The sequence below is a fragment of the Chelonoidis abingdonii genome, chromosome 7 (assembly GCF_003597395.2).
Source record: "Chelonoidis abingdonii isolate Lonesome George chromosome 7, CheloAbing_2.0, whole genome shotgun sequence".
Lineage (NCBI taxonomy): Eukaryota > Metazoa > Chordata > Testudines > Testudinidae > Chelonoidis > Chelonoidis abingdonii.
In genome coordinates, this window is record NC_133775.1 from 60573583 (window position 1) to 60593041 (window position 19459).

The 19459-nt window shown below is 38.5% G+C and overlaps 1 protein-coding gene across 2 annotated transcripts in view; it reads left to right on the forward strand.

Moving 5' to 3' along the window:
* COP1 (COP1 E3 ubiquitin ligase) overlaps positions 1-19459 on the forward strand; it is a 212900-nt gene that overhangs the window by 38742 nt on the left and 154699 nt on the right. For both annotated transcript variants that reach the window (XM_075067916.1, XM_075067915.1), the window contains exons 7-10: positions 2428-2487; positions 4563-4639; positions 11871-11928; positions 16581-16695. In XM_075067916.1, the coding sequence (XP_074924017.1) occupies positions 2428-2487; positions 4563-4639; positions 11871-11928; positions 16581-16695 (310 nt within the window). The remainder of the gene's footprint in view (positions 1-2427; positions 2488-4562; positions 4640-11870; positions 11929-16580; positions 16696-19459) is intronic.

Consider the following 19459-nt stretch of genomic DNA (forward strand, 5'->3'; position numbering starts at 1 on the left):
TAGCAGCACCACCTGACTTCAGTACACCTCAGTCTTGATTCACCACACCCCTCCTCTTACAGTCTCTGGGCTCTTACAAAGCTCTCCCAATAAGCTCGTCCTCACCTGAAATTCCTACTGCTATTCCAAAGTGTTAAATAGTATGGTTTGGTTTGTCTTTAGCGATATGAACTCTTCAGGAAGTAGGATGAGACCAATCCTTACTTAGGGCACATCTTCACTAGCAATGTTAAAGTACTAAAAATACCACCTCCAGGAGGGGAATAGCTCCCAGCGCTGGTGCACTATCTACACTGGCACTTTACAGCGCTGCAACTTGCAGCGCTCAGGTGTGTGTCTTTTCCATATCCCTGAGCGAGAAAGTTGCAGCGCTGTAAAGTGCTGGTGCAGACAAGCCCTTAGTAGTGAATTTAAAAACTGTCTAATAAGCCTATGCTTTCTTTAAAAGATTTGTCCTTCTACAGATAGATAGATAGTAAAGGAAGTCCCAGATCTCTCATTTCAAGGATTATGCAACAGTTAATAGAAGTTGGACATTGACAAGTATCTGTTAGGTACATATAACGGAGCCCACTTCTTTTTTTCCCAAATGACTGCAACACCTGCCACTTGTTTCTTTGCCATTTTCTAATCTCTGGCTGCAAACCAATATGTTGTAGAATAATAATTTTAGAGCAGATTTCCTGATATTTATCTCCATGCTACATTTTTGAAATGTTTTAATGTGATTTTTTTTAACGGAGTTTATGAACGTGAGGGATTAACGACACTGACAGCTAGAGCCGAACGTAACTATGACACATGCTGTGTAAGCTTCCCCTACAGACTGCTTTGCTAATATTACCTCTAACCAGACCAACAGTGCCCATTAGTATTCTAGTTATGGTTTTCTCAAGCTGATGCTGCCACTTGTACAATGCTGCATGTGCCGGTTTTGTAAATCATCTGCTGCAGTCTAGTTTTAAATCCCTGGACTAACCGCATTTGTGACCAAAATAAATGAGCCCAGAACTTTAGAGCGGTGAGATCGGTGCATTAACATAGTGTCACCTAACTTTGGGGAAAGAGAAATCTTCTAAAAAATCAATACCTGTTTTAATTTTCCCTCTCTAAAAAGGCTTTTCTCTTCAAAGACAATAAAATGTTAAATAGTTAATTCTTAATGTTGTTGTGCTAGTGAGTTACCTATAGCAGAGTTGACATACTAGACTCTATGTTCAGTGGCAGGTGCTTTAGAGAAGTCTGTTTTCTGCAAAGTATTCTATTGCTTTAAGAACCAAACTCAAGTATTCAAGCTGTAGTGTTTCTGGGAGCAGTTTGCTGATCAGCATTGGAGTTTATGATGAACCATACAGATGCCTTTGAGTTTGGATGACCTGAGAGGCTTCTACATATCTATGTTTAAAAAGATGCATTGTACTTCATCTCCAGAAATCTTGGCACTCTTTAGTGGAACTGCCCAGTTAGTAACAATTTTTAAAACACAACCCCAAAGCTGGTCATCAGTGGCATTTAACTTAGTGAATTAAGCCGACACTGAAATAGTGCTGGCACAGCCAGGCTGCCTGCAGTAAAGTCCTCTGCTAGTCCTATGTGTCTTGGGGAACCAGATCTACAGTGAAGCTTTTCTTTTCTGTTACAAATACGTATAGTTATAGTAGAGCCTATTAGCAAAGCCAACTTCAAATTACCAAATTTTCGAGCTACTTAGCTCTTATGCATCCTGTGATTGTGAAGTTGTTAATGATTGAGTAGATGGTGCTCTTTCCTCTAAATAGCTACTGAAGACCTGCACGGTTTTAGGGGTCGCTAGAGTATTAAGTCGCCATCTTTCAATGAGATGTACGTCCAAAGCCACTCCCTTAAAAGTGTCATGGAGACTTAACATTGGTGCCCTGGACAGATCCCTGCTCTGGCAATGTAATGGCAAACTTTTCAGATAGGTAGAATGTAATTTCAACTGTATATGGTTACCCTTGGCATGTTTTTATGGAAAGTAAGCACTAATTCTCTCTTTATAAAGGATTTTGAAGAGTTGCTTTTTTGTTAGAGGTCTGCATCTTGTTTAAGGTCATGTGATCCCTGTGGCTCTCAGGAGGTTTCAAGCCATAATTATTTGTAAAGAACTATTAGATCTTTGTAAGAAAGGGGTTTAGTGAAGTACATTTTAATAATCTGGAGCCTTTTGTGACTACTTTTGAAGAACATAATCTTGCTTGTACTGTTTTTATTTCACAATCATAAGTGCCATTTAAAGTAGTCTGCTTGCTTGCTCATCTAGGTAATGTGTACACTTTTGTGCATAGTGACTATCTGAAATGTTGTTTGCTAATTTAGTTAAGGCATCATAAGTTAAGTCCATTACTTGATGTCCATGGTGGTGCCAGTGCAAATTGGTTTAGATTTCCTTTATTCTTTCTTCTACAGCAACTGGAGCAGATCCAGAAAGAGCTAAGTGTTCTGGAAGAGGATATTAAACGAGTGGAGGTGAGTAGCCTAGACATTCTTTGCAACTCTGGCAGTGTTTTATTTCCATCAAACTGTTTCCTTCTCTGTGTGATGCTGCATGAAATTTATGGCCGTGGCTTCAATAATGGAAAAATGAGCAGACGATGCTCTTTCTTTAATTTATTCGTTACTGAATGTGTACAGGCTGCAGCTTGGTGAAAGGGATCAGTTCAAACCTACTACTCAAGTTATTTTTTCCAAGTCTTCCCCTCCACTCCTTTTTTTTAAAAAAAAAAATAATAATAATAATAATAATAATAATAAAAAATACAACTTCAGCATAGTAACGTGGCATTGGAAGTTGTTTTATTGATGACAAAAATATTACATGGTCAATTGTGGTGGTTTACTATAGCAAACATCCCAAATTAGATGTGGGGGGGGAGGTCCTCCAGCAGGGGGTGCATTGGGAAAAGCAGAAGTAGAAAACACTGCTATATAGAAGGCGAACCACAATGCACATTTTTTCTCATTTCTCTATGTTGTTCTTGGATGCTCTGTAGTCTTCTAAGGGTTTGTTTCCCAAGTATTTCTAAACCTGCCACCTTGCTTCCTCTGTCCCGATTCATTCTGTAGAACACTCCCTGGACTACTTCTGCTCTGTCATGTCCAATGTTCATCTCTGGGAGTGGAGAATTGGTGCTTTGAGAGGCTGTGGAGCTAATTCTGCAGCTTCATGAACTGGCACTGCCCAAAAAGCTATTCAGGCACCAACTGAACTCCTGAATCTGTCATCCCTCTTCAGCAATGGCCCTCCAGCTAGTATCCACAAGCTCCCATATCTAGATTTCTTTATTTACTTTCACTGTATACATGTTCTGTGAAAGAGTATCATTTACTCTAGGCACTTTGCTCTGTTATAAAATGCAAATAAAACAAACAATTCCAGGAACTTTCCTTTACCCAATACCTAACTCAAATCAACCCAGCAGATAAAAACATATTTCAGTCTATAAAAAAAATTCAGTCTAATCCAAGAGTCCGCCTAGTCCTTCTCCACTTAGGAAAAACAAATGTGCATTGTAGTGTATTCTTGAGGCTGATAAAGGAGGTCAGTTTCAGATGAAGGGGAGAGCAAGTTCCAAAGTACCTCTTGGAGAACATCCTGCTACTTACTCCTCTCTTTTATCAGTGGGGCTTCCACTGATTGGCTGTACAGATGTGGCTGTATAACATGGGGAGAGAAATGGTCTTTCGGATAAAGGGATGTCAGGCCATTTAGGCTTTATACATCAAAACAAACGCCTTACATTCTATCCAGAAAAAATTGTTGCCTGTGTAAGTCTAAAAGCGCTGGTTCTGTGCGCTTAGATCATGTACCCTGTAACTAATGATCTGGAGGTGATAGTCATGCATGATAGTTGCAAGATCTGTCCACCTCTGAAAGAAACAAGTGCAGCATCTTAGATATATGTAGATTTTTTAAAAGGTATGTTGGGGGGAGAGGTGACCAGGCCATAGCTTCTACCTGATCTTTCAATAGCAACTAGGAATCTAACCAGTCTACTAGATGGTGTGTCTACCCCATCAGTGGCAGGTGATGCTGCTGAAGCCTAGTGTGTAACTTAATCTTTTCTGGTTCTTTTCAGTCCATCATGTATTCTTCCCTTGATCCAAATTCCACCTTCCTTTGCATCTGCAAAGGCTGTTTTAGGAATAAGTTTGTATCTGTCTTAGCAGTGTGAGTGCAGAACAAGTGAACTGTCGTGTAAGATGCATTTTTGGGAAATGGCCAGGTTCCTGCTTCTGAGCTGGTGGCGGCAGGCTCTCTCTCAGATAGTACCATTGATCTCTAATATGTAAGATGCAAGCCACCTTGATCCTTGAGCAAGATGCACTGGCCACAGCCCCTGAGAAGACCAACTGGAACGGTAGCAGGAAATAGGAATGAGTTACTGGGGAAAGAGGGAAGATTCCTTTGTATGAATTAAGCAAAATTAGATGTCTATGGTTATGTACTTCAAAAATTAAATTATACACTAAAACTATGTATTTGAAAGATGCCCATTGCATACATGTCTTTCATTTTGTTGTAACTTGGCTCTCTGTTTCAGGAAATGAGTGGCTTATATTCCCCAGTCAGTGAGGATAGTACGGTGCCTCAGTTCGAAGCCCCCTCGCCTTCAAACAGGTACAAAGCTCGCAGCTGCTCAGAATTTGTGCTACAGATCCCTCATATAGCTTTAGTCCTCTGCTATGCCATGCACACAAGTCCACTAGTTCTTGGATCATATAAAAATAACGTTCACGTGACCCATCTGTTTTCTCAGTGGTATTTATTTTCATGCCAATATATTAGTGGAGAATGCTGTGTTGTGAATTCACAGCTAGCTTAAAGATCTTCCTGGGTGTAAAACGATAGTGTTAAATGTACACCTGTGCTTTTAAGGTCATGTATTTAATTTGTGGTGTTTGGCACATATGATGTCCAAAACAGTTTCATATTAAATAAGTGAATGACCTTTGATTTCCTGTTCAATATGAAAGGTTAAATTTGCATGTTCCCATAGTCAGATTTTTAAATTTAACAGACTCATTGGTTCTATCCACCTGCCTGTATAACTCTGTAGTTAGATTGAAATGTCATTTCCCTAGTGTATTGTTGATGGGAATTTTTCAGTCTGGCATATTATGTGCCTTGGATTACAGATGTAATTGTGAATAACCTTCTGTGTGTCCAAGTTGCGCATGTCAGCGATTCAGTTTAAAGTGAGCTTCACTCTGCGTACATTCCTATATTCATTCAGCTGGAATAAGTTATGATGCCCCCAAGCTCTCATCTTGCATATTAAATTAATTTTTTTTTTTCCTTTCTGGAAACACTTGTTTTAGTAGCTCTTTAAACCAGAGGTTACCAGCAGAGGTTTTGGTTGATACTTGTACTTTACTACATGTCTGCTAGCTAGAGAACTAAACATAATACCCCAGAGGTATATGTGAAAGATGTTGGGAGGTACTACACTGGAGAGTTTCAGGGACAATGGATTGGAGAGGAGCCCTTCCAATAGCTGCTGGTATTTGTAACAGGTTGTTACCCCGGATCCTGTTTGGGACGCTAATCTTTCATAATCATGCAGTAGGTGTTTTAAAGTTTGGGGGAGAAGAAGGGAAAAAGAGGTATCTGATACTCTATCCCTCTGCAAGTTCTCATCTTCTGGGACTTTTTAAACCAGTGAATAACTCCAGTATCTCTCTTCTGTGCTGCGTCTCATTGCTTCTGCAAGTAGTAGCTACCTGAAATTGCCATGATTCTTGATAGTTTGTGCCACTCACAGGGTTCTGAATATTAGCAGTGAAACTGATGAGTCTTTGTTAATTTCATGCTTCTGATGCTTGGGAAAGCTGGGAGTTTCAGAATCAGTAATAGGATGAAATTTAATAGTGAAAAGTGCAAGGTCATGCATTTAGGGATTAATAACAAGAATTTTGGTTATACATTGAGGACACATCAGTTGGAAGTAACAGGAGGAGAAGGACCTCGGAGTATTGGTTGATCGCAGGATGATTATGAGCCGCCAATGGATGTGGCTGTTAAAAAAGCTAATGCAGTCTTGGAATGCATCAGGCGAGGTATTTCCAGCAAAGATAAGGAGGTGTTAGTACCGTTATACGAGGCACTGGTGAGACCTCATCTGGAATACTGTGTGCAGTTCTGGCTGTCCCATGTTAAAAGGATGAATTCAAACTGGAACAGGTTCAGAGAAGGGCTACTAGGAGATCTGAGGAATGGAAAACCTGCCTTATGAAAGGAGACTCAAAGAGCTTGGCTTGTTTAGCCTAAGCAAAAGAAGGCTGAGGGAGATATGATTTCTCTTACAAATATATCAGAGGAAATATCAGGAGAGGGAGAGAACATTTAAGCTTAGTACCAATGTGAACACAAGAACAATGGATATAAACTGGACACTAGGAAGTTTAGACTTGAAATTAGATGAAGGTTTCTAACCATTAGAGGAGTGAAGTTCCAACAGCCTTCCAGGAGTAGTGGGCAAAAGACATTTCTGGCTTCAAGACTAAGCTTGGTAAGTTTATGGATGGATGGTATGATGGGATAGCCTAACTTTTGGAATTAATTGATCTTTGATTATTAGCAGGTAAATATGCCAAATGGTCTGTGATGGGATGTTCGATGGGGTGGGATCTGAGTTACCACAGAGGATTCTTTCCTGGGTGTCTGGCTGGTGAGACTTGCACACATGCTCAGGGTTTAGCTGATCACCATATTTGGGGTTGGGAAGGAATTTTTCTCCAGGGCAAATTGGCAGAGGCCCTGGAGGTTTTTTGCCTTCCTCTGCACCATGGGGCATGGGTCGCTTGCTGGAGGATTCTCTGCACGTTGAGGTCTTTAAACCACGATTTGAGGACTTCAATAACTCAGACATAGGTTAGGAGGTTGTCACAGGAGTGGGTGGGTGAGATTCTGTGGCCTGTGTTGTGCAGGAAGTCAGACTAGATGATCATAATGGTCCCTTCTGACCTTAAAATCTGAGTCTATGAGTAAGTTGATGCTGCACTTCTTCACACTTCTCACATTGGGATCATTATCTTTAAGTATAAGGGCTAGAAACTCTTCCTTAAAATGGAAGCTTACCGTATATACTCATTCATAAGCTGAATATTTTTGGTGAAAAAGTGACGCATCCAAGAGCGGAGGTCGGCTTATAAACGGGTCTACGCCAAAATTTGATGATTTTAAACTCTATGGAATCATTGAATTGAATATCTAATACATTGTCGTTTTGTTTACCTGGAGTGCCTGCAGGCATGGAGCCCCTCAACTCCCATTGGCTGGGAACGGTGAACCGTGGCCACAGGGAGCTCAGGGGCTCCATGCCTGCAGACGCTCCAAATAAACAAAACATCCCGGCTCGCCAGTGGCTTACCCTGACGGGCCGGGAGCCAAAGTTTTCCAACCTCTGAAATATAAGCTCGGCTTATGAAAGGGTCATACAGTTTTTGCTATTTTTACCTATCCATTTTGGGAGGTCGGCTTGTAAATGAACGGGCTAATGAACGAGTATATACAGTAAGTTCTGCAGAAGTAGATGGTCTAGTTCTGTTGCATGAAGCAAGTTAACAAATGAATTTTTCAAGCACTGTGTTATACCATTTGGGACCTAGAATAATAATTTTTTTCTAGCCCAAGAAGTTGTTTGAAAACAGTTTTAAAAATCTCTCTGAAACCTGGGTAGGCCAGTCTAGCAAAGCTTTTCTGGCATTCTTTCAGGTCTGTGTAAAGTACATGTGCTTGGGCCACTATAGATCTTGGTCACAAAACTACTCAAATATTCACAGCTATTTTGATAAAACTGCTTTACATTAGTCTTTTGATAAAGCAAAATATGTGTCTTGTAAGCCCATTGGGCTTTTTGGTTTTAGAAATGTCTGTTACACTGCTGTGACCCAGCATTCCTTTTGTAACAAGATCCATTTACTGTGGCTCTGTTCTCCAGACCATGTGACTTGAATGAAGTATTATTTAGTCTGGCATTAACTGAACCTTGTAGAGGAGACTAGTAGAGACTTATACAGAATGCACGTGGGGTAGTCTCTTACCAAGCTTTTGAGAGAAGTCCCTTCCTGTACTCCTCAGTGACTCTGCCAAAATCAGGGCTTGTTCTGTAGTTTCTCTGCTAAAATGAGAAGTGGCATGTGAGGGTTCTTAAGAGCCTTCGCTTGCTGGATGACTTCTAGAGCCTGTATCTCTTGACACACAGTAGTCTTGTGTCTGGTTTCATATGACCAAACATTTTAATTTTTTGGGTTTATTTCCTAGAAACCACCTACTCTCTGAATTTAATTTGGCTTTCTGCACTCAATATATGTTGTGGTGAATAGTTCAAAAACTGCAACCTCGATCTTTCCTTGGAAAGAGTGCTACAGAATAATTGATGGGAGCTTTAAAATTTGCTGAGTTCTCCAGTTCTGTTAACTGAAATACTTCATCTAAAAAACACATTTTTTTTTTAGACACACTGAACCAGTAAGAATGAAATGTATTTATATTTTCATGTATTAGTTATAATATATAATTTTCCATGTTCAAATATTTTATTAAATTATATGGATATTTTCAACTTTTGCTGTTAATTAAAATGGTGTGTTTAAACCAGTACATATCTTGTCAGCATACTTTCTGTCCTGTAATAACTTATCTGGTAAGCATTTGTTACTAATGCGTTTTATAAAATAGCATAAAGTTACCTTAAATATGTGCTGATAGAAAACAGATTTTTCCTTTTGTCTGTCATACTGTTTAATTTATTTTGTTCTATTTTCCCTTCAGATTTACAGCATTCTCCCTTGAAATTTAGAGCCTTCAGTCTTGTGCCTTGTCTGATTTATCCTTTAATCCACTTTTACTTCTGATTCAGTAGTCTACTCCAATACTCTGGTTTTTCGTTTTTTCCCCCTCCCTGCTTGAATGTCTCCACACCCTGTTTAAAGACCAGTTCAACTGTTTTCTCTATTTTCCACATTTGCGTCTTAGTCGTCATAAGCAACTATCACTTTTTTGGCTATGTGCTTTGTACTTCCATCTCATTTATATCCGCACTCTTGAACTTTAAAATAATCCTGTATTTTTTGTAGCTGAATACTGGTGTGGGAAACCTCACTGTTGTAACTTTGCTGAATTTGTATTCAGTATGTGTAACTAATGCTGCTTAAAAGAAATCAAAAATGTTTTGTGTGCACTTCAGCAAGATGTGATGAAACATTGGGGTAATGGTACAGTACTTTTTTTACAGGATTAAGGTTTTTCTAGTTTTTGTGTATTAGGGAAATACAAACAATTGTGAAGAGGATTAAAAACTAATACTTCTCAAAATTTCTCTTCACCCTCCCCCAAATAAAACAAACAAACAAAAAAAACCCTGGTGTCTTTTGGTTGGTGAATGACGTGGGGGGAATGCACCTCTGGTTTCGGAGGCAGTAATAGAAAATTTAACCATTCTGTCATGAGTTCCTGGGGAAGAGTCCCAATAAAAATTAATTACATGGTTGCCAAAGGTTCGTTTTGTTTAAGCAGTATTTTTTGTTCATTGACTCCAGTTCTTTTGTCTCAAAATTTGCTCCTTCTTGCTCCAGTTGCCAGCCACAGGTTGATGTTTGTTCCCTTTTTTGATCCCAGATTTTATGCCTTTTATAATTAGTGAATGTAGCTGAATTTCTTAATCACAAAAATATTAAAGCCTTTGTTAACAGGACTTCAGATTTAAGGTTTTTATAATCTTTCTTTTTTCAATTATTCAAGTATCTGCAAGTCAGCTTCAGCTAAGGGTATTGCACAAAACTGGCTTAGAATTTGTCAGTGGATAGCAGAATTATATCTGCACTTCTGGAACTCAGATTATATTGCGTTACCAGCACATCTATAGCAAAAATAAGACTAGACACTTTAAGGCTGCTGTTAATTGCATATGTACTTGCCTCTAGTAACAGCTTATTTTCCATTGTTTTCCAGCTGTGCATCTCTCTCCTGCTGTCACTGGCAGGAACTGGTGTATACATTTTCTTAGTTTCTGAGTTTGCCTGCCCCTCGTCCCCCATGATTAAAGTTTATTGTCTCTGAATATGCTTGAAGCAGCATTATTACTTTTTTTCCTCCACAAAGATCTAGTAGAAAATCTTTTCCTAGCAGATGGTTTGTTTTTTGCCTGTAGCTTTTCTATTTTGACTGTGCAAGTGTTAAGACATCAGCAGTTGGAGTTCACTTAAAAGTTAAATACAGATGTGTTAAAGTTTTAACATTCTCTTCAACTCAGATTTGCCTCCAGCAGATTTTGAAAACTGATATTGGAGTGAAGTATTAAAGCCAAATTACAAGTATTTTGTTCTTTCTAGATTTACAGCTTGTGGAAATGCGCTTAATGCTACGTTGGTAGTCCCATCATGCACTGGAATGTCAGTGTTGGTGATCAGCGCTGGCAACCAGAACCTAAACAAATCTGTGTAAAATCACTTTTTACAAAACCAAGACCAATAAAAATATTTCCAGTAACCTTATAAAAACTACCTGTTCCTCCAACCTCTCTACTCCCCCGCCCCCCATTAAAACAATCTTCAGTGAGAACAATACTTTTGTATCTAACATACATTGTAGGTGAGGAAATGAAAGTGAAACTGAGTAATCTGTTTGAAGCCACATGAAATAAAATGAGCCAAGAATAGTGGTGAAAGCAAGGCTTTCAAAATACTTTTTTACAGTAGATATTTGTAACACAGATAGTTTGTTGACTAAATAATTTTAACATGATAGTGTTCTTGTGTGGTAATCTAAAAATACTTTGGGGCAAATAAAAGGCTCATTATTAGGGGGTAGTGGGGAAAGGATTTGTGTATCATATAGAAATAAAATGTTACTGGCAAGATTTTCAAGCACTGGTGCCTAAAGTTAGGGTTCTAAATGCTTTAGTTGGCTAAATAATGGTCCTGATTTGCAAAAGTGCTGAACAGTCTGTAGCTCCTACTGAAGTCAGTGGGAGCTGCTGGGTACTCGGCATGTAACTGTAGCTCACAAACACACAGTTAGGTGCCTCACTTTAGACGAGCTGTTTTTCAAATCTTGGCTTCAGTCAATGCATGCGGGTGGTCAGCATGATAGGAGCTAACTATAAATAACTATTCTTATAGAGAAGTGGTTTGTTCCTTTCCTAGCCTCTGGAGAAAAAAAAGTCCAAAAGAGGCAAACTCTGCATCTTATCTCAAAATTAAAAGTACGCAAAACTGGAAAATAGCATGCCATAGGAGCTGAGCTGTAATTCTGGACATCAACTTAGAGATCTGAACATCAACTTAGAGATCTGTTCTTCCCAACTCAAGTACCAGGGGTTTTTTTGTGGGTTTTTTTGGGGGGGGGGGAGGGGCGGGGGTAGGTCAGACACTTCAAGAGATCATCTCTATAATATTAAGGTGATTGGGACAGTAATATTTTTCCAAACTAGCTTTGTGACCGTTCCCTTCACATCACTATCTTGGACCCCATGAAATACCAGTAACTCCCTTTAGGAAGGAAGGGATACCTACACAATAATTTTTTAATAGCAGTGTGTAGAAGGTGTGCTTTACACTGCATGATTTAAATACAGGACCAGTCTGTCCTGAAATTTTGTTTGTAACACTCTCACACTTGACTGTACTTGGATAGAAGTGTGTTTAACAGTAATTTAGAATTTCTTGTAGACTTAAGACATATCTTCATTCTGTATATTTAAAAAGGCTTATGTTTCATGCCTACAGAATGAATTTCAAACACAATCTTGCTGCAAGATGTAATAGGAAAAGTAAGTAGGTTGAAAACGATAAAGGATGAGTGCATAGTGATTGATTTTAAGCAGGCTCTGTTTCTCTTGGTTTTACAGTAATATTATTGATTCCACGGAGTACAGCCAGCCTCCAGGATTCAGTGGCAGTTCTCAGGTAAGTTAATACATATGTCTGGAGAGACGGTCAAAGGCCAGAGATTGTTTGCAATCTCCAGGACATTGGCCAAACTGGCTCTTATAAATCTGAATCCTTAAATAGTCACCTAGTTATCTGTGGCAGAGACTAAACTTTAGGAATAATTGCATATGCTCATGAATCAGATCATATTTAGGTATATGCTGTCTGCAGAGAGAAATGGTACCATAAATTTTAGGTACCTGACTTCATTTCCAAAGTTGATTTTTCTTGTGACTGTATTTGATAGGGGAATCAGTTTGAAGCCTCATTTCTCCTTGCTGGAAACTGTATAGTATTTAAGAGTACTGGGTGTAACTTTAGTGCGCAGTAGGAGGGTTCACATGGCGATATAATGTACAGGTAAAAATGCTTTTGAAACTTAAGTTTTAGAGCTAGCTATAGATACAAAACTTAGAGTAAATACATTGTAATAAGAGTCTGGACATTGCTTTTCTGTAGCATATTTTGTGGTAAAATCAGTTGGCAGTTAGTAAATGGATAGAGTAGGTTCTCTTTTTTTCTGAGACATTTTATGGCTGTGTTGTTGGTAGCTAGATACCAAGGTGATTGGCTCTGTATAAATGCCTTTTATCTATTTGGTTTTAAAGGGTGTATAAAATACGGATGGAGAGTTTATATACAAAACTCTAATCTGGCATATTCTTCATTTGTTGCTGTCCATGGACGCTACTTGTTTTAATACTTTAATTTCTTCTTTGAAATAGAAAGGAACAGCATAATTCTACCACCTCCTCCTTCTACCTCCAACCCAAGATGGGTTTTTCTGTCACTCTGGATAGCAGCCTATTAACTTGAAAATCATATATATTGAAGTCTGCTTTCTCTAGGACAGATTGTTAATTAAATTTTAATATATTTTTGTATTAGGAATCTAGAAATAAAACTAAATGTTTCTTAACATTAAGAATAATTTTCTTTTGCGCAAGAAATCTCCAGTGAAAATAGTCCATGTGAATATAAACTGAGTTGCATTTTAGCTAATACTGGAAGCAAGACACTGGGTCAAATGAACCATCCAGCTCCTTTCACACCTTAATTAGCATTGCACTGCTGACTAATGTTCTTCTAGGGTAACTAGTTTATTATTTGCAGCCTAGATTTCATATTCAGAGGCTGGATCACAAGAAAAAGGCATTTGGGACCTTTGGAGAGTTGCCTACCATATGACCTGAGGGTTTGGATAAACTATTGTAGCCTCTAATAACTTTCATTTTCTGCATAGAAATGAGCTTGTGTGTTGGTCTTCTGACTGAGGTTTATCCCCAGTAGGGTTAATGTTTTAAGGTCTGGCTTCCTCCCCTAACTTCTTATAGTTATCTCATTAATAAGAGAGGTTAAAATACTTAGTAGGCTTCATATGAAAACTCACTTCAACACTTCAGGTATTTTAAATAATTATGGTGCTTTTCTGTATTTCCTGTGGATAGGAGATACCATGGGACTGCTGTCACTAGATTGACAGTTGTTTCTAATGGTACTTACTTTGGGATGACCTGTGGGAGGCCAGGTGCTGACAATTTTTGCTAGTGTGATGCTCCAAACTACTGTCCTCATCTAGAGGATCCTAAATGGTTCCTTAGTTTTCATAACTTAGTGAGCAGCCAAATAAAGTGCAAAACACCTGCACGGGCTTTATTATAGAGGAAAAAAGTCCTTCCTGTAGGGCAGTGGTTCTCAACCTTTCCAAACTCCTGTATCCCTTTCAGGAGTCTGATTTGTCCTGGGTACCCCTAAGTTTCACCTCACTTAAAAACTACTTGCTTACAAAATCAGACATAAGTATCACAGGACACTTTTACTGAAAAATTGCTTAGTTTCTCATTTTTACCATATTATAAAATAAATTAATTGGAATAGAAATAGTGTACTTACATTTCAGTGTATAGTATATAGAACAGTATAAACACGTCATTGTTGCAAACTAAAAATTCATACGCTGACTTTGCTAGTGCTTTTTATGTAGCCTATTGTAAAACTAGGGAAATATCTAGATGAGCTTATGTACCCCATGGAAGACCTGTGTGCCGCCAGGGGTACATGTACCTCTGGTTGAGATCCACTGCTCTGTGGCTCCCACAAACCCTAGCAGGGCGTTAGCCAGTCTGACCTCAAGCTATATATAGCCATGACACTCTTCAATCAGGTCCCGAAGTAAAGAGAAAAATACAGGTTCTAAGCCAGTCGCTCTCAAACTTTTTTTTTTTTTTTTTTTTTTTACACTAGTGACCCCTTTCAAATAGCAAGCCTGAGTGTGACACCCACTCCCTTATACATTAAAAACACTTTTTTATATATTTAATATCATTATAAATGCTGGAGGCAAAGCAAGGTTTGGGATGGAGGTTGACAACTTGCGACCCCACCCCCATCTAATAACCTTGTGACCCCCTGAGGGGTCCCAACCCCCAGTTTGAGAACCCCTCCAGCAGTAAGTGTTGAATTCAACATCTTGTCATTGTGTCCAGACCTTTGGTCTCAGAGCATTCCCCCTAAACCTTTTCTTCTTTGGCAGGAAGAAGCAATATTTTGCTTTTTTCTCCCTTGGGCCAGCTGCTTGCTTGTCTCTCGCTCTCTTACCCCCTTCTCTCCTTTCCAGTGTTGCTTAGGAATATATTGAGTAGCCAAGGAGCAGACTGTCTTGTCTAGAAGCTTGATAGTGCTTCATTAGAGTAGGCACAGTTGAGCATTTAGCTGATCAAGACAGGTTAATGGAGACTGATTCCCAGCACAACTCAGTTTGCCAAGTCTGAGATCTATTGGAGTGGAATTTGGCTCTTAAGATCTAGTAATAGCTGTGCTAATTATATTAACTACTTAGCATGTGATTGATTTAATCTCAGTACAGAGTGGAACCACCTAGAAGATCTAGGTTTCGGTTATATTGCTCATCCTATTCCAGGCAGTTGTCAAGTTGAAACTGAAGTGATTGCTCATTGCTGTTTGCAGTCATCTTCAACTATGATAGGCACAATTTGCTGAGGCTAAAGCAGTTGCAGCCTGGTTCATGTAATTAACATAAAGATGGTATTAGCATGTGCCATTCAGTATTTGTAAAGTTGTCATGTGTAGTTCATTGTCAAAACTACAGTGAATTAGAGATGCTTAATGTCAGGTGCATTTGGCATAAAGCTGATTTGCTGTCAGTATAAAATGAGTACCTACAAGATATGTGCAATCAGCATGAAATGAAGTTGTGAACTTATGGTTCAACCAGTCAATATACAGTCAGGGATCTTACATGATGGGTAGTCCTTGACGTTGTCATTGCTTTATTTTGTATCAAGTTACTTGTTCATACAGTGAACTCTTCATTACGTGTATTCCTTTAATTTCAACTTAATTACATCCTTGTCGGCTTCTTGCTGGTTGTAATGTGAGAGTGACTTCTTGTTGTTCCTGAACTGAGAGTAAATTGCTAATTATGCAAGCAAGGAGCATGTTGGATGTGTTAAATTCTTAGGCTGAAATCCTGGCACCTTTTAAAGTGAGTGGCAATGCTCTCATTGAGTTCAGTGCAGCCAGGATTTCACACTTGGTTTGCGTATTATCATGTGATAAATCTTTTTGTGCACCACCAGTGCTACTGCTAATGACTCAGTAGGGATTGTTGTAGTGCCTGGGAGCCATAGTCATGGACCAGGACCCCATTGTGCTAGTCCCTTACAAACACAGAACAAGAAGACTGTTCCTGCCCATGTATGTTTGAGTTTTTATATCTGTTCTTTTTTGTGTGTCTGGCTATAATGGGGTGAAGTTTTTATATGTAAGCTTATGTTTTTATAAGATTAAGTAAAGAGAATGTAACTCATATAGCAGAGAAATTGCCTGTTTTTCTTAGCAGTAATACAAATATATGAGGGGAGCAAGAGAGATTCTTTCTTTTCTCCTACTCCTTCAGTGGTGGGGGTAGTTTATAAACATTTATTTTTAAAAAGTTTCAGACCTCCTCTCTCCCCTCAGTTTTTTTTTAATTGGTGGTGGGGTATGGGAGGTGCCTTTTATGAAGTTTTCCAGACTTCATATGCAATGAACTTGATTGTTCTTTAGTAGACAGAGTGTGGGAGTCTATCTACTTGTCATCTTAAGATAAAATAGAATTACTACTTGTTCTTCTAAGATAGTTTAAAAAAGCCCTCTTGCCCAGCCATCTCTTCTGATCATCTGAGTGTTGATTCTTGCACATTTTGTCTTGTTTTAAAAGGAGCTGATAGTTGAGAGAAGTTTGATACTGTGTCCTCTAGATCCATGAGTGACATGATCTGTGACCCTCCCCCCTTGCAAGGATTTTGTTGTTTTTGTTTTGTTGTTGGCTTCTGAATCTCATACCTGAAGCTGAAGCCCATGAGTTATCCAATTATAATTACTACCTTCAGAAAACAAGAATTACAGATATGTGACTGACTTTCTTGTCAGTAAAATAACCAGATGTGACGAGAGATCCATAAGAGGCAGATACATGTGGAAACAAGGCCTTTGATCTTTTTCCAGATTCATAACCTCTTAAAAATAAAAGGACATGTCTGTACATTTTACCAAAATGTATACAAAATCGGTAAAGCCAGGCCTGGACCCCTCTTCTGAATAATTATTTCTTGTTCTCCACTCAGACTAAAAAACAGCCATGGTATAACAGCACGTTGGCATCAAGGCGGAAGAGGCTTACAGCTCATTTTGAGGACTTGGAGCAGTGCTATTTTTCTACCAGGATGACTCGTGTATCAGGTATGTTTCTTTTGCATTAATGAATTTGGAGCTGAATTTCTGAGGTTCTTCCAGTTGCATGTCTTAAGTAGTATCAGAGGGGTAGCCATGTTAGTCTGGATCTGTAAAATCAGCAATGAGTCCTGTGGCACCTTATAGACTAACAGACATATTGGGGCATGAGCTTTCGGATGCATCTGACAAAGTGGGTATTCACCCACGAAAGCTCATGCTCCAATACGTCTGTTAGTCTATAAGGTGCCGCAGGATTCTTTGCTGCTTTTACTGTCTTAAGTACTTGGATCACAGAAATTGACTGACTGGCTTTTGAGAGCACATCTCACTTCTCCCCTCCAAGTTCTGTACGTGCATACACCTGAGCTGACTGGCAGAACCTCATCTCTTGTCCAGTCTTGAACTGGCTTTTTTAAATCAAAGAAATATGTTCTTGGCCTTTTAGAAGAGGTACAAGCGGGTATATTTACAAAGGCAGTGCATGAAAGATATGTACAACAGTCCTCCTAAAGAACAATAGGACTTTTGTCTGTACCTAGTACATCCCTTTAAAAATGTACTGAGGCATAAAAAGGGTTTGAGATACCATTGTGAGGATCCTTTTCACTCAGACAGGCATGTGTTGATTACAACTCAAAGGCTATTGAAGGAGGTAGGAAGATAACTTGGCATGTTCTCCTGTACTTAAAACACAAATGGCACTAATATGAGCTTTGAACAATGTTCCCATGCCGTGTTCCTTGAGTATATTCTCTGGATTTAACACTCTTTTTGAATGGAAAGAGGCCTTGGATTTTACTCTCTGTAAAAAGTCTGTTTTATTACATAGGATACCTTATGGGCAGACCAGATCATGGGGCAAAATGCTGTGAAGGATTGATGTTCAAATTATTTGCAGAGGGTGTGTGTGTGTGTGTGTGCGCGCATGCGCGCGCGTGCGTTGAGGGTCTCAAACTTGTTCACAGTGTGGACAATGTTTTAAATACAAATTGTCCTGTGGCAACGGAAACCTTTTTATTCACATTTGCTTGGGAAACACCTCCTGTCATTTACAACTGCATAATATCTTTTTGGTAAGAACAGTTGCTTCCATAAAAAAGTAATTATTACGTAAGTCTCTAGTGCATTGAAAATAAAATTTAGCAGCTGGAAAAAGAGGAGGCGCTTGTGAGCAGCCAGCTTTCCAAAGACCTTCAGCAAGTGTTCTGTAGGCTGTAGTAATCCACACAAATTGTGAGAAACTCTAGTATACAGATTATCTTGGGAGAATTTTGTGCAATGCAGAATTAGCACTGCAGAGCTGCTGGCTGCCAGTAGGGGCCACTGAACCTAGCAGAACCCACTTCCCCAGCTCAGAAATAGAAGATGCTGCCAGGGGGAGGAATTTTGAAATAAATTACCAAAATAATTGAAACTGGCATGATTATATAGTGTTATTTTAACACTATGCAGAATTTTTGACAATATGCAGAATTTTGCAGATTTTTTTTTTTGTGCAGAGTTCTCACAGGAGTAATAGATACCTCCAGGAGACAAGGTATAAGTGTATGATAAAATACAATATTTCTTCACCCATTGTGCAATGAAAATAGTACCATCAGTCCTCACATGAGAAATTCTCTTCAGAATTTGAAACTGCAAATGTTTTATCTGATTAACAGAACATCCGCAGGTGTTCTAAAATATAACATTAGCCACACTTTGTGTGGAGGATTACAAGATAAAAGGGGCACAGTTCCCCCAATCAGGGAAAAATCTGTGGCATTAGTTTAGCCTTTTCCCCTCTTTTGGATTTCACTCATGCATTTCAGTGCATTCTGAGTACAAGATCTCTGTGTATCACTGTTTGTTTTTTGTTTTTTGGAAGTTGGCTCTTTGAATATATGGAATTTTAGATGTATTTGGGATAAGACGTATCCCTATAACTTTCATAGCAGGAGATCACAAATAAGCTTGCTTTATACTTTAATTTGGAGTACGTTTAAATTATTTTCTGCTTCAGTAGAAAATACATTATGATAGCTTCAGAGTGGGTTTGATTTAAATCAAATTAGTGATTTAAATCACTAGTCAGGAAGATTAAATGTAATCATGGATTTCTACATAAAAGTGCGTTCTTGTTGGTTGTTATAACCTTAATACATATTCTCCACAACTTGGAGAAATGAAGGTTTCATTTTTAGAAGGTGCACACTATACATTTTTAAAGTGATTTACTTTAAAAACTTTTCAGATTAGTTTCACAGCTGATCAGAAAATGAATGATTAGATATTTCATTTACCAAAGGTAATTGAAGCAGATATCCAGTTCAACAGGTTAATCATTAATATTTGGAGGATTTTGTTGCCATGCTGTATTAGGAAGAGAACATCACCAGACAGACATTTAAATTGTTTTATGTAACTAAAACATCATCATTATGTATTCTGGATTTTTCTTCTTCAACAGCAAACATATAATATTTTAACAAAACAAGCGCATGAATTTTTGAATGTAAACATTCAAGTTTTTTTTAAAATTGTTAACTAAAATAGTTACATGAAATATATTTTAAAAACAAAAATTAAATCAACTATGTCTACCAGGTCAACATGAGAAACTTAAAATATTGGCATGTGCAGCTAATACAGTAGTCTTCACCTTCATTTTCCTGTTTGTTCATAATCTGGAAAAGAAAAACAAGCTTTCCTGCTTTCTCAAGTCCCAAACGATTGCTCAATTTGGAATGAATTAGTCCAAAGGAAGAAAATATTCTTTCTACACCAGCAG